General features: G+C 51.5%; 1 protein-coding gene across 1 annotated transcript; it reads left to right on the forward strand.

Annotated features, from left to right (window-relative positions):
- Positions 1-1,237: 1,237 nt before the first annotated feature.
- Positions 1,238-2,675, forward strand: LOC136457630 (probable aspartic protease At2g35615). Its single transcript, XM_066457654.1, has one exon. It carries the CDS (start codon positions 1,267-1,269, stop codon positions 2,653-2,655), a length of 1,389 nt encoding a protein of 462 aa, XP_066313751.1. The 5' UTR covers positions 1,238-1,266; the 3' UTR covers positions 2,656-2,675.
- Positions 2,676-16,463: the final 13,788 nt, after the last annotated feature.

The following is a 16,463-nucleotide window of genomic DNA, read 5'->3' on the forward strand; positions in this document are numbered from 1 at the left end:
CCAGATGAATTTACCGCATCTCTGCATGGATTTATTCTTACAAACAACATGTTCGCTATTTGATTTCTTGGCCGATAAGTCCGACTAGAGCTGATTTAGTTTCTTGACTAAAACCACCAAGCGAACCATCTGAAAAATCAATGGAAAGGAGAAAATGGAAATAGCTTCTCTGGCGGCTGCAAGGTTGCTGCGCCTAAACTTCTTCCGCACGGACCGGATCTGCATGAATCACCGCTACGAGATGAATGAATATTTAGCTGGCTGATTGATTTGCATCGGTTGTTCACAATGTGCGTTCCACCTGGCTTGAGCAGGCATGCATATACTTATATGTAAACAGTGCAAACGGATATGGCATCCTCCGGTCCTCCCCAACACAGCACAGCAGCCTGTCACTGTCCAGCCACAGTAGTAGCGACCGCACACCGTGCACATCGTGTCAGGCCCGAAGGCTGTAGCTGTACACAAGGCGACAGGCCCATAACCAGTCACCTTCCCCTCCCGTATACCACATGGGCCGTTTCCGTTGGGCGCCACAAACAGCCGGCCCGACGCCGACAGACTCTACGTGGGCCTCCATGTCAACAAGAGACGCACGGGAATGAATACTTGTGGGGATGATCAGTTTGTTGGGCGGCCCAGGCCTGCGGCCACACTCCTCCGGTTCGATGGCACATGGAAATGAAGGGGCTACAAGAGGAAGCTGAAAAATAGGAAACCATGAATTATTTCCACTAACACCACTACTTCATTCCAATCTAATGGATTCCTTTACTAAAAGAGTGAAGAGGCCTTTGGAGGAAGCTAATTACTGTTTCTCTCACTAGGTATGCGAATGGCCGATCCTCCAGATCCAACTTTTATTGCTTGGCATTAACAAAACAAGCAATGGTTAATCATGCACTGATATGCGATCTTTCTTATCAATTACTGCCTCTAAAATCTTCAGTTTCCACCAAAATGAATGATAACGCACACATCGCCTCTTCTCCAAAATCGACCGAATCTGGCCATGTTGCCGGCACTATCACCTTATGCCATTTTGGATCAACTAATAGTAGCAAGTAATCAAGGTTGCAGATATACAGGTACAGCCCATGATGATCAACATCATCAAGTTCCCAACTCATCCTCTGGCCTCCCCATGTACTAGTTACCAAGTACGTTACGGTAATTCGCCTATTAGTATCGGCGAGTGCCATTAGCCCATCCCAAATCACTGCGGGGTTACCGCGTTCCAGTTTAGTAGTAAGCTAGCAGGACGGCATGGAAGCGACGACTATGCTTCTTCTGTTCACCCTCCTCCTCGCCGGGCAACGAGGCTGCACCTGCACGGCCTCTGTTGTTGCCGGTGAAGGCGGGTTCAGCGTGGACTTCATCCACCGCGACTCCGCCAGGTCGCCGTTCCGCCACCCCGCGCTGTCCCCGCACGCCCGGGCGCTCGCGGCCGCGCGCCGCTCGCTCCAGGGCGAGGTGCTCGGGCGCTCTTACAGCGGCGCGTCGCCCGCGGCCGCGCCCGTGTCCGCGGCCGACGGCGGCGTTGAGTCCAAGATCATCACCAGGTCGTTCGAGTACCTGATGTACGTGAACGTCGGTACGCCGCCGACGCAGTTGCTCGCCATCGCCGACACCGGCAGCGACCTCGTGTGGGTGAACTGCAGCAGCAACGGCGGCAGCGGTGGCGGCGACGGCCCCGCGGACGCGGATGCCGGCGGCAACGTCGTGTTCCAACCTTCCCGCTCGTCTACGTACAGCCAGGTGAGCTGCCAGTCCAACGCGTGCCAGGCGCTCAGCCAGGCGTCCTGCGACGCGGACTCAGAGTGCCAGTACCAGTACTCGTACGGCGACGGCTCCCGCACGATCGGAGTCCTGTCCACCGAGACCTTCAGCTTCGTCGACGGCGGCGGCAAGGGCCAGGTCCGCGTGCCCCGCGTCAACTTCGGCTGCTCCACGGACAGCGCCGGCACGTTCCGCTCCGACGGGCTGGTCGGGCTCGGCGCCGGGCCCGTCTCACTCGTGTCGCAGCTAGGGGCCGCGACGCACATCGGCCGCAGGTTCTCCTACTGCCTCATCCCGTCCTACGACGCCAACTCGTCGTCCACCCTCAACTTCGGCTCCAGGGCAGTCGTGTCGGAGCCCGGCGCGGCGTCGACGCCGCTGGTGCCGTCGGATGTGGACTCGTACTACACCGTCGCCCTGGAGTCGGTCGCGGTCGGCGGGCAGGAGGTCGCGACCCACGACTCCCGCATCATCGTCGACTCCGGCACGACGCTGACGTTCCTCGACCCCGGGCTGCTGGAGCCGCTGGTGACAGAGCTGGAGCGGCGGATCAAGCTGCAGCGGGTTCAGCCGCCGGAGCAGCTGCTGCAGCTGTGCTACGACGTCCAGGGGAAGTCCCAGACGGAGGACTTTGGCATCCCGGACGTGACACTGCGGTTCGGCGGTGGCGCTGCCGTGACGCTGCGGCCGGAGAACACGTTCTCGTTGCTGCAGGAGGGGACGCTGTGCCTGGTGATGGTGCCCGTGTCGGAGTCACAGCCGGTGTCCATCCTCGGCAACATTGCGCAGCAGAACTTCCACGTCGGGTACGACCTCGACGCGCGAACGGTCACCTTCGCCGCCGCCGACTGCACCCGCTCGTCGGCCTCCAGCTGATGCAACCGCCATGCGGACCCCTGTAACACATTAGAATAAATCATTTTGACATAAGGAAAAATCTGTGATCGTGTGCTTAGACGGTCTCCAATGGATGACCCATGCTTAAACCCAAAATAGATTGTGGAGGCTACTGCAGCCTCTAAGGTTATCTCCAACAACAACACCTAAAATACAAAACTCATTCGTCTTTTAGGTATCGTTATAGCTAAAAGATTCAATACATATTTGACATCTTCTCGACCCAAAAGAGAATTCTTTCTGTAAATGGGTTTTCAGGAGAGAGGATACTCATCTTTGGGTTGTGCCTCTCAGGCAACCCAAAATAGGTCTTCCGTATAGGTACTCTGTTGGAGACTAATTTTGGATCTCTTGCTACCCATTTTAGGTTTGTGTCTCCTTATTGGAGACAGTCTAACAGAATACATGTACGAGAGACCTATTTTAGGTTACAGCAAAGGCACAACCTAAATATAAGTATCATCTCTCCTGAAGACTCATTTACACAAAGTGTTCTTTTTTTTTTGGGTCCTGTTGTTTGAGAAGACAAAAAATAGATATTAAACCCTTCATCTGTAGCGCCGCCCAAACATGAAGCGAATCTTGTATTTTGCATGATGTCATTGAAGATAGTCTTATACTTTATGCCCCGTTTGGCTTACCTCATATTCGGTTTGTTCGGCTTGTTTTTTAGTCGAAACAATGTTTTTCTCTCATAACAATTCAACAAAAACAGTGTTTTTCAGCCAGTTTCAGCCAAGATTCAGCAAGCCAAACGGGGCCTATATTATACATGTTAAAGCCGAGAGAGAAAGGACGATGCTAAAGCCCATATATTGCGATAATTTTTTTTTGGCACAATTGCCTAAAGTGCTCAAATTATGGCGACACTTTTGCTACAATCTTGCCAAAGTATCGAAGTCATTGACATGTAGTACCTAATTTAATGGAAGGAAACAACTAAAAGGCAAAAAAAAAAAATCAAACTACTCCCCTTAAGTTTAGCATATGTTCAGATTAACCCCCTAAGTAACATTTAGTTCAATTTACTCTTTCCAACCATTTCACTTGGTCTACTTTTTTTTTTAAGGAAATTTCATTTGGTCTAGTTTACCACTTATATGATTTGTTATTTTTACTTCACCACAAGTGAGTTTTAATATCGACTTTTATGATGTGATAGAGGATATCATAAGATATGTTAGAAAAATATATCTTAATTTTCACCATTATTTTGATAGCTTAGAAAATTTAATAATAAATTAACACTAGAGATACAATATCGTATAAAACATAATGATGAAAGACACAAAATATGGTATCCTCTGTCACCTCACAAAATTTAAAACTAAAATATAATTTGTACATAGAAACAAAAACGGATTTATTGTAAGGTGTATGAAAGGATCAAGATGCCCAAGAGGAGGGTGAATTGGGTTAATTCTAAATTCTTTGCAATAATTAAGTCCTACACTTAGCCCACTTCATCCCTTGTGCCTAAAATATGATTCTATTGATATACAGCACAAAAGTTTTACACCCTAAGTTCCAATCCTACTCTAGCATTGCAATTCTAGGAATGTAAAGACATTAAATAAATTGCTCAAATATCAATACTTAAAGTAGAGAGAGGGAGAGGAACGCGGTGATATTTTGCCGAGGTATAGGAGAGTCGTCACTCCCTAATAGTTCTCGTTGGAGCACCCGCGCAAGGGTGTAGCTTCCCCTTGATCCGCGCAAGGATCAAGTGCTCTCTACGGGCTAATTCTTCGACACTCTGCCACGGTGAATCGCCCACAACCACTCATAACTTGAGTTGGATCATCCACAAGCTCCGCTAGATGATCACCGAACTCCCAATCACCACCGAGCTGTCTAGGTGATGGCGATCACCAAGAGTAACAAGCACAAACTCTCACTTGACCACGACAAGCCTAATGAGAAGGGATGGATGCACACTTGCTATTCTCCTTGCACTAATAAGGCCTTAATCTTGGATTCTCAAATCTCAATCACCTCACTAGGCTCTTGCTCTTCTTTGCACTCTCAAGAGTGTTTCTTAGCTGAACAAATGGGTAAGAGACCTTCCTTGGACGAGTGGAGTAAGTATTTATACTCTCTCATTCAAAACATAATATTTCGAGGCTGAGTCATCACTCTGCGGAGTGACCAGATGCTTCGGTCAGGGTGATCAGACGCTTCGGTCAGTTATCCCTGCCATCGTGTCAGAAAGAGCCATTAAGTTCTGACCGAACTCTAACCTGCGTCCGGTTAGCACTAACCGAACACATCTGGTCAAGAAAAACGCTCTCTGGAACCTTATTGATTTTGACCGAACGCTGGCACCCAGAGTCCGGTCACTTCGCTGTTCAGCGTCCGGTCAGTTACCGGATCTTGACCAGCGTCCGGTCAGCACTGACCGGATGCGTCCGATCAGGAAACTCCCTCTCTGGAACCTCTCTGGAGTTGACCAGACGCAGGCACCCAGCGTCCGGCCACTTTTCACTCAGCATCCGGTCGTAACTAGACGACTTTAGTTGATCAAATAAACTGATCGGACTCACCCTTTAGCGTCCAGTCACAACCAGATCAGCGTCCGGTCAGTTATTTGACCCTCCATTCACTTCCAACTCGAAATCCTTTATGAATGGACTTTGCTCCAATTGATCTTAGGGCTACTCTCGAGCTACCTAGTGCTAGTGTCGAGTTCATAAACCCGGAGTTTCTCATGGACTGGCTTCCTAGCAAAAGTTCGGCCTAGCATATGACGTTGCGAACGACGCGCAAACTCCTAGGCCGGCCCAAACACCTAAACGGCAGGCCAGAAGGGCGATCCAATCTCCAACCGGAAGGCCTCGCTAAGGAGGAACAACGCTTGCTTCCTACTCTAGCCCGCCTCTCCGACCGGAAGGCCTGACCAAGGAGGAACAGAGCTCGCTTTTGACTCCGGCCCGCCTCTCTGACTGGAAGGCCTGGCCAAACACCGCTTGCGAACTTTGACCCGCGTCTCTGACTGGGGATGCACCGAACCCCTGCTTATAGCTCTTCACTGACTATTGCAGTCGGAGCCAACTAGGACCAACCGACCGAGGACGCTCGCTCGGTGAGGACCAGAAAACGGACGGAGCAAGTAAGGCAAGGCACTCAAGTCAACCGTAATATCGATGACCGTATCCTATACACCTATAGGATAGTACTGATAGGACATGTCAGAAATGTGCCCTGCAACCTTCTAGGCATGTTTGAACCCAAGCAGTATTGTGGGCGTCGACATTTACCCTACAGTGTTGTGGGCGCCATCAACTCTCATACTAGACAAACATGGTAAGGCTCCCCCCCATACCTCTTGGCATCAATAGTGTTGTGGGTGCTGTCATTTACCATACATGGTGAATACGGTAAAACCTCCCACATACATCTGACAACAACAGTGTTATGGGCGCCTACCATCATCTTATACCCAATGACGTGAGCAACAAGACTTAGTAGCATATGTACTCTTTCTCTCTTGCTTGTAAGGCCATCCCCTTCATCTATAAAAGGGGATGCGCTCTCTCTCAACAAGGGGATCGATCAGTTCACTCACACACAATAACAGAACCACTACGTTCAAACCTCGAGCACACGCTCCAACACTCAGCGCACGTAGGAGCTCTCATCACTCTTGGCCCTTCAGACCAGAGTCTGATCGGACCTTTTGCACCCCCATCTTACTCCCTCTCGTTTGTAACCCCACAACAAACTTTGAGCACCTAGGCTCAGGAATAAAGTCATTGACCGACTTCAACTGGACATAGGGCACATTGCCTAAACCAGTATAAACCCTATGTCATTGAGTGCTAGGCCACATCTGATCATAACGTACAGCAAAACTACAAATATTTACGTGTTGGCCACTTTTTGCACCGACAGTTGGCGCTGTCCGTGGGGAAGAAGCTATACATTCACACTTTTAGTCATCGGATGGCCCACTTTTCCACCATCTTCGCCATGGCGCGCTCAAGCGATACGACTCGCTTCAGCTCGTTGAATTTTCCCACACTCCCACCTATTGGGATGTGGGTTCCACATGTCTTTGAGCCGTCCTAGGCCTTCCTCTTCGAAAGCTTGGACTTCATCGCCGACTGGCTTGGCTACTACACCTATGTGAGGAGGCACTTGTTCCGGCGCCCGTCAAAGGGATCCCCTCCATCGGCTCTAGGACTCCCAATGACTTCAACAATGAGGCGTCTACGCTTCAATCTGAGCAAATGCTCTGTTTAAACCCTGTTGTGAGTAATGTACATACTATTATTTACTATCTTCCGCCGATTATCTAAAGGGACCACGTTGTCCACATCGCAACCACCGTATGACCGGTTTCCCTATGGCCTCACGTTCCTCATGGACGCGTATGCCCGAGGGCTCCAAAAAATGCTGACGCTGCCTCCTCTCACATCTAAATTCGTGGGGATGGCGAGCTATGCTCCCACCTGTTTCTATGAACTCATAGATGATGAAGATGAGAGTGATGGCTTCAACATCGGTGACATGGCACCTAGCCACCGTCTGTCCTAGGAGTACGCTATGGCGGATGCTCTAGGACAACCGCCGATGGTAGCAGAATCCTTGCAGACTCACACCCCTTCGGACCCTCGTACGGGGACCCTCGTGCTTGCACAAGAGCACGATGAGGAGCTATGACAACAGTGGCAGAACCAACTGCCACCTACGCCGGTGTGCTCGGCGTACCACGCTGCGCCCTGTGCGTGTAACCAGGGAGCAGCGCCCGGTGTCACGCCCGCTAGGTCTAGCGCAACATCATAGATAGGGAGAACGATCCCCCATAGTTTGCTCGGACTGGCCAGAACATCACTGCCACAGCAATGCTTCTGTGCGGCCTTCTTGAGCCAAACAACCCCAGGAATAGGCAATCCACTGAAACCTCTGGGCACTGGTGGATACTACCGCCATTCAACAGGCGGAGAGCTCCGCATCACGACACCGACTCGTGGCCTCTCTCCCCACTAGGGGAGTGGGGATGCACTAGACGAATTGCTCCACCCGCTCACCGCTACAGCCGCCAAGCGTGGCACAAGAGGCCGCATCTATGCACCAACATGACCTGGCGTCCGCTCCGCACCAGTCGCCTGTGCATGAGCGGCTCGGGCCAAACCAAGACGCTCATAGCGTCATCAACAATTGGTGTCGATCCTGGCATGATGACGGTGTCCATCGGGTGGCCATGAGGTAGGCGACACAGACCTTGGCCGGGCCATCGCGTGGAGCGGTGAGACACACCCTAAGCATGGTCACTGGCTAGACAACCAAAGTCCCAGCCCAGATGTCCTAGGATGATGAGCCTTTGGCTGACGCATCCAAAGAGCGCCATTCCCACAGCACTTTTGACTGCCTACCAACATCGCCAAGTATACCGGGGAGATAAACCTCGATATATGGCTTGAAGACTTTCGGCTCGCCTGCTGAGCTGGTGGAGTGGATGATGACCACTTCATCATTTAGTACCTCTCTATCTATGTGGGGGAACATGTTCGAGCATGACTTGAATTCCTCCCACAAGACAGCATTTGTGACTGGACGGACCTCAAGAGGGTCTTCATTGGGAACTTCTAGGGGACGTATGTCCGCCCTAGGAACTCTTGGGACCTCAAGAGCTGCCAGTAGGAGTCTAGCAAGCCCCTACAAGATTACATCTATAGGTTCTCCAAAAGATGCAACACCCTCCCTGATGTCATCGACACAGACATCATCAGTGCATTCCTCTCTGGGACAACCTGCAAGTCCCTGATCCACAACCTTGGATCCCTGAAGCCCTGTACCACCCGTGACTTGCTCAACGTCGCCATGAACCATGCCTCCAGTGAGGAGGCGGTCGGAGCAGTCTTCAACGGAGGCTAGGACAAAGGCAAGGCTAAGCACGAGGATCAGGACGAGGGCCCCTCCATGCAGAGGGGCAAAAAGAACAAGAAAGATCGTCGCTGACCGGCCAACTCCGCATTGGTCGCTGCGGCTGATCACACGGGCAAGCTGCCCCAGTAGGGCCTCCTAGACCACTTTAATGAGCTCATGGAGAGCCCATGCACCAACCATGCCTATCCTATTAAACACCTCTACAAGGACTGTGAGCTCCTCAAGCGCTTTCTACGATAGGCCAATGGGCCGAAGGAAGGAAAAGGTAAAGAGGCAGCAACCAAGAAATAGGGCATGGCGGGCAAGGATCCAGACGACTGACGGTACCTATACGGTGACCAAGGTGGTCTGACACGGGCGCCTACCAACTGAAGGACGATAACGGCGATGTTCTCACCAACACTTGAAACATCGAATAGTTACGTTGTTTCTTCGCTTAAAAATTTGATCTTACCATCTTTTCACTTAACATTTGCTCCTATAAAGCACCCCGACACAAACACTTTTGGCCCGGGTCGCTCGGGGGCTCCATGGGGGTGTGATGCCACCTCTCTTTTTTACTATCATATGGTAAATACCTTTTTTTACCCAAATGAAAGGGTAGTCTATTCCTTTAATTACCTTATGTAACTGCCTTGCGGGCCATGCTCGGGCTCTTAAGGTTGTAGCCTATAGGACAAATGGGCAGGTGTGAAAAGAAAGAATAAAAAACAAAGTTATGCTAAGGTAAAAATAAGGAACGAATGGGACAAGCTTCCCTGAACGAAGTAGTTCCATCACAAAAACAACGTTGCTGTATTCATGAATACACAAAAACACTTTACATAGGGGGCCCCCCCATGACATTATCTTTTACATCTGCTAAAGTATTTCTACTCTAAAACTTCCACTATGGCTCCCCGATGGCATCGACTACCGGCTCGACCGGTGAGGGTAGGGGCTGCTCATCCTCCGACTAGGCAATGTTCAGCTCGGTCAGAGGCAGGGTGACATCTACTTCTGACCTAGGCTCCATGCCATCCATAGGCTAGGTGACGTCCTCCTGATGCGTGCCTTCAGCCATGTCTGCACAGCGAGCATCCATCACCCACTATGCGGAGACTTGCTCGGCCACTAACTTTGCATGTGGCACCAAGCTCTCCCCGAGTGAGTGGATGTCCTCTATGCTCCAGCCATTGGCATACTCACTGCAGATGGCGGCGAAGTCCAGGTCCGGGTGGTACGTTGCCACCGAAGTCAACACCCCCAATGTCCTGTAGAACAGCCCATCGGTGATGAGGGCCCGAACCTCATCTGAAAACTCTGCCAGCTGGATGGCGAGCGTGTTGGTACTTGGCGCTGATCCGAAGACCTCCAAGACGATGAGCTGGGCAACATTGCATATCTGGTCAAGTTCCCCCTTGAGAGCACATCGCTCTTCAAGGGACTTGGCCAGTGCCTCCACATTCTAGCCAATCATTGCCTTGGCCGTCTCCAGGTCCTGCTCCAACGACTCCACCTTTCTGCCTAGCTCTAGAAGAAGGACGACAAGCTCAAAAGCAGGTTAAAGAAAAAACCAAGACACCAAAAGTAGAAAGGGTATGTACCAAGGTAGGTGTTCTCACAGATGGAGAGTCCCTCCTCCTACCGATTCACCTGCTCGCACAAGCAGGAGTTCAACTCCTTAGTCCCAAGCACCTGGCCCTAGAGCGCAAGCACTTCCTGGTTGGCCTCTGACCGAGCCTTCTGCTCTAACTCCAGGGCCTTCCGCTCTGCCTCTAGGGTCTCCAGAGTACTCTAGAGCGCCACCTCAATCTCCACTAGGGACTTCTACAGCACCGCCTCAGTCTTCTCCTGGTGGACCTTTGTCATCTCAAGCCCCCGCTCGGCGGCGGTCGCTCGCTCCACCACCCGGGCCTCGGTCACCTTCGTCGCCCAGTCTTGGGACTCATGACGGGTGGACTCTAGCTCGTACTCGAGCTTGGCGACCCCGACATGCTCCATCCAGAGGAAATGAGACTTGTGGCTCGACATCTCCTCTAGACCCTACAAAAACAAGAAGCAAGCAAGCTGAGGTAACCGATGAAACACCAAGGGGTTAAGGACAAACGCAGAAAACTCACCTCTGCAACGTAGGGTAGGTCGATCATGATCGCCCACTAGACGGACTTAACCTGCTCCTAGGCCTCCTCAAACTTCACCGACAGTTGGGTGAGATCAGACTCTAAGGTGAATCCTCTCCCTCCAAGCACATCCCAAAGCTGATCCTCCTGCTCATCTTGAAGGATGAACCAAACCTTCCTTGGGTCCTTGGGGCAGGGCCACACCAGGTCGGTGGCACCTAGCCCACTAGATGGCCCAGCTGACGATCCAACCACTGTCAACACCTACGACGACGCCAGCGGCTCCACCTCATCACCTACTTCACCGTTAGAAGGGATCTCCACCACCTTGATTTCACGGGCCACCGGTAGGTGTTTAGGCTCTGGCCCGGCCGCATCTCCCCCAAGCATGTCCAGCTCTGATCGAGAGGGTGAGCCATGTGGCCCTTCGCTTGGCGAGGCAGGAAGCCCAGTCTCCCTCTCCTCTTCCACCGCAGCCAGTGGAGGAGGGGCCACAAGGGTTACCTCTAATGCTGCCTCTGCTATCACCACTGAGATCGCCGCCTCGCCACCAACACCATTGTTGCCACTGCCATCGTACTAGCACTGACCCGAGGGGCGCCACCCCCGGAAGGGAAGGACCTGCCACCACCACCCTGCTCTCCTCACCGCTCACCATGGCATGCTACAAGGTGGGCCTCCAATTCTCCTGCATGGGAGTTGGGGCGATGCTCAGCCCCGTCAGCATTTGGCCACTGTAAAAAAAATACAGGTCAGCCGCACTCCAAAAAACTCAAACAACAAGATCAAAAAGAAACAAAGAAAGGCATACCAGGATGTAAGCGGTAGGGCTCTAAAGCCCCGACCCGATGTTAATGGTCCTGTCGGGCAAGGACCGCTCCCAAGCCATGACCCATGCCCCCTCTCTTCAACCAGGGGGGAGAGTCGACCCAACTAGATCCTGCTTAGCCCACGAATCACCACGACCTTTGGCTCGGGGCACACCGACTGGAGCAGCTGGCAGGGCATCCTCCCATTGTGGGTCACAGGCTAGCATTGGCCCCGATGACACACGGGTGTAAGCCTGCTCCTTTGACTGCTTGACCTATCCTGCTACGCCCATAGCAGGCAAGGACAAGGCCGACAATGCCTCCAAAGGGCACAGTGACCGCATCTGCTTTGCCTCCCATTCACCAACAGCGTTCGAGCTCACGGCGCGCTTCCTCGGCATAGGAACGTCGCTGTGCCTCTCCACCTCCCGCTCACCGCCAACGGATGCGGCCGTAGGATCATGACGCTCCATCGAGGTCGCAACAACCACCCGGCCTTCCTCCTCCTCGGAGAAGATCACGTCATCGCCCACCTCTGTGGGGTCCTCCGACTCAAGCTCTAACTTGACATCACTCCTATTTTCCCTGACCCACACATGTCGAGCGATCTCCATCTCCTTCTCATGTTTCCGTCGAGTCTCCTTGGCTTTCTTCTTCTTCCTCTCAATCGCCGCCTCCTTCAAGGTGGCTTGCCGAGCCATGCCCTCTGACCTCTTCAGAAGTTGTGGCCAGGACTTGGAAACTCCAAGTCCCTATGGAACGGATGACTCAAAGTCAGGATACGTGAGAGCAAAAGGGGAAAATAACATGGAAATAAAGAGAGGGGAGCATACCAAATTGGACTGCTTCGCAGCGTTGAGAGCTCCGAGCTTTCCATCAAGGGTCTCTCTAGGGCTCAGTTGCAGCACCCGGTCAAGACGACTCTAGACCTCAGCATTCACTAGCTCCTCGAATGACGCATAGTCAGGGTCCATTGAGCCACCGTACATCCATATCGGCCACATCCTCTCCACCAGTGGAGTGACCCAATGATGGAAGAAGGTGTGGAACACCCACACCCCATCAAGGCTACACTGCATGAGCTTCTAGAGGCCCCATGACCAGCTCTCTTGCAAGCTAGCGAGGCCCCACAACCAGCTCTCCTACCTCTCTGACCTCCTACCGGTAAAAGGCGGGAACGACGCCTTCGTCGAGTTCCTGATGTAGAACCATTCCCCATGCCAACCCTAATTGGAATCATAGGGGGTGTATGTGGGGTATGAGCCCAATGCACTTGGTTTCTTCTATAGCATGAAGTCCTCTACTAGCATGATCATGAGCAGCTTCCCCTCCAACAAAGCTCACCCAGAGAACATCCACTGAAAGAAGTCCATGTGTGGCTCCATCCCAAGGCAGGCCTCACACATGGTTACAAAGCCAGTGATATGCAGCACCCTAGTCGGATTGAGGTGCTACAGCTCTAGGCCCCACTCATTGAGGAGCCCGCATAGGAACCAGTGCGTGGGGTATCCTAACCCACGCTCATGAAAGGCGAGGAAGGAAACAACCTCACCGACCTGAGGTTGTGGGAAATCCTCCCCCGTAGGAGCCCTCCAGTGTGCCACCTCCTTCGGTGGTAGAAACCCCTTCTCGGCGAAGGCAACCAACACCAACTCCCTCATGATGGATGACCTCTAGCTTGATATTGTGCTCTAGGTTCACGAATGGATCTATGAGTTTTCTCCTCTCCCTCGCTCTCCCCTTTTCTCTCCTAGGAACCAGCATGACACTCAAACACGCTTGGCGAGAAGGAAGAAGGAGAAGAGGCAGCATATGAGGAATAGGTAAAGGAACGAAACAGAAGCCCTCTCCCTTCCCCTACTTAAAGAAAGAGGCACAACAGTTGGGAAAGGCGCAGTGATTGGGGAATGGCAAAACAACAGGGGCAAAAAACCCTCTCCCTTCCCTCATTCAATGTGGATGAGATACGATGGGATGCGCCCTAATCGATGGGACACACCCTACCCGACGGAACGGTGCCTGGTTAAACAGGACATGGCCTAGGTATGGCCCACCACTACTGCATGACGAGTGCAAGAAACAAGGCGCCACTACATGCAGGTGGCTCTCTGCCTTCCCAGGCGGGACTTGGAAAGGCCCAATGATGGGATCTCCGCTAGGAGAGACCAACAGGCTTTCTGAGTCAATCAGATAGCTCAGGTGAACACCGAGAGATAGGTAAGGAGCAGAGGGATGCCCCATGTGGGCCATGCTGACTCCATCACGAACGACGAGCGTGGATCCTGATCGGACATATCCGATAGGAGCTCCTCAAATCCCATCACTCGAGTCATCAAGGTAACATTACCAACCCCCACTATTTCTTTATATGAACATTCATTCATCCATGCACGCATTCATTCATTCCATACATCCAAAAGCATTGCATATGTAGTTAAATGCATCACAACGCTCCATGTTGCATTATGAAGCGGCAGTTGCCTCATTCAACATGAGCAATGACCGATCGGGGTTCAAAGGCCAGCCCATGAAAGGCTCGAGGCTGCCTCATGTTAAACAAAGCTAGGGGAGAAAACATAGATGAACCCCGAGTGGCCCTCGCCTAGTCTTCCCTGAAGTAGATAGAGTCATCTCAACCTTCTTGTTCGATCCTAACCTCGAGCCAAACCCACAGAATCACCATCGAGGGGAGGCCAGCGGGCCACCCGGGTCATTCTCCGGAACGACCTAGGCATATGCTAGGTTGCAAGTTAAGGAGTACTGGAGTGCCACATGAGGGCTATGTCTACCCTGTCATGAACAACAGACCCAGACTTCAGTCAAACATGCCCATTAGTGAGCTCACCGAGCACGTCACGCGAGCCATCAAGGCAAGCGATGTTAGCTCAGCCCCTCTGATTGTGAGAAACCATAGACGGGGTAACGCACAAAACTCAACCGATCCCTACCAAGCCCAACGGGGCTTAGGCGCTCAAGACACCCAAACGCCTTGGCTATGCCTAGGTCTGTGACTCTGACTCAACCGATCCTATGGCGCGCCCAATGCCTGGATCCATGACTCCAACTCGCCCAATCCCCTGGCGTGCCCGACATCAAGATCCACAAGTCTGTCTCATCTGATCCCTTGGCACCCTCGATGCCTTGGTTAGCGACTCTGACTCGCCTGATCCCCGGATACGTGACTCTGATTCGCCTGAACCCTCAGCACGCCTGATGCCCTGGTAGACGAAACTCCCTCTTGCCCAGTCCCTCGGCTATGACCAAATGCCTAGGACCACGCTCCTAGAAATAATGGGCCAGAAACTAGAAAAGGGAGGCTACGCCCACCAAAGTGCACACACTCACGCCCGCTGACAAAACCCACCCGATGATTCTGCCTGAATCACCCAAGGGCTTGAGGGCTACACCCGTGGATGCGCTCGCACGCACCCACTGATGAAACAAAACTTCCCCCGCTAACCACGAACCCCCCCAGATGATTCTACCTGAATTGCCCAGGGGCTCGGGGGCTACACTCGTGGGTGCGCTCGCGTGCACCTGCCGTTAAGACAAAAATCCCCTAGACGATTCTACCCAAATCGCCTGGGGGCTCGGAGGCTCCTATCGAGTTCATAAACCCAAGGTCGCTCATAGACCGGCTTTCCAACAAAAGCTCGGCCTAGCAGATGACTTTGCGAACGGCGCGCAAACTCCTGGGCCAACCCAAACACCTAAACAATAGGCTAGAAGGGCAATTTCCATTGATAGGGGCATGCCAACCATGATTGCCCAATCAATTGCCATTACCATAACCTAACTTAAATTGCCTCTGCAAAACACACGTTAGTCATAGTAATCTCGTGTCATCATTAATCACCAAAACCCAACTAGGGACCTAGATGCTTTCAATCTCCCCCTTTTTGGTGATTGATGACAACACAACCTCGAGTATGTAAAAAGATGAGTGAGGTTTTCAACATGGTTGGTTTATGTAAGCTTTTGACAATAAGAGCAACGGAGTTAGACATGGTTATTTGACCCAAGCCAACATGGTGTACTCAATAGATATGAATTAAACATGAGTACAAGAAGTAAAGCTCATTTAAATCGGAGTAAAATGCAGAAGCAAAGCAAATGAGCATAACCAAGTGACATGATATATATATATATATATATATATATATATATATATATATAAATCAATGTAGAGAGCACACATGTCATATAAGTATCACAATCACATGTATGTAGTGAAATGCATGAAGGTAAACGTGAATGCATAAAGTATCACACATAGAAAACCAAATGAAATGAATCTCACACTCCCCCTAGATGTAACACTCCCCCTAGTTCTAACATACTCGCTCCCTTTCCCCCTTTGGCGTCAAGCACCAAAACCTAAGAGTCGGACGGTAGGATAGGAGCAAATGAGTCGGGCGCTGAGGTGCGATGAGAAATCTAGAACTGAGCAGCATCATCCTTTGACCATGAGCTCTGAGCGGTCCAACCCTCTATCGCTAGGAGTGAAGGTGAAGTGGTCTAGGTCTACTAAAAAATTGCCATGGCCTATGACTCTAGAAGTATCACTGTAGGAAGTGAAGCCACATCTACCGCTATCATTGTCGCTGAAACAACTAAAATAACTAGCTCGGATGATGCAACAGACGATAGGATCATCTCAGCAGTCTCGGTAATAGGAGCAACTATGGTAGGGATAGGGACTCATAGCTCTAGCGGTATAGGCTACCCTATAAGCTCACTAAAAGTAGCACCGAGGCTCCTAGAGACTAGGGTGTCAGTCACTAGAACTGAGGAACTCTAAGGTAGAGTAGAACCTATAACAATAGGAGTGAAGTGAGGACCCTAGGTTATCACTAGCAAAGCAAACCACTAGGACACCTACTCTATAGGTGAAGCAAACTGAGTAGCTAACTGTCCCTGACTCTAAAGCCCACTGGGCTATATAGCTGGAGTCACTGAAGTGGTGGTAGGCTGGCCGATCTAAGGT

Source organism: Miscanthus floridulus, chromosome 6 (assembly GCF_019320115.1).
Source record: "Miscanthus floridulus cultivar M001 chromosome 6, ASM1932011v1, whole genome shotgun sequence".
Taxonomy (NCBI): domain Eukaryota; kingdom Viridiplantae; phylum Streptophyta; class Magnoliopsida; order Poales; family Poaceae; genus Miscanthus; species Miscanthus floridulus.

Coding starts and splice junctions, on each gene's coding strand:
- LOC136457630 (XM_066457654.1), top strand. CDS start 1,267: ATGGAAGCGACGACTATGCTTCTTCTGTTCACCCTCCTCCTCGCCGGG.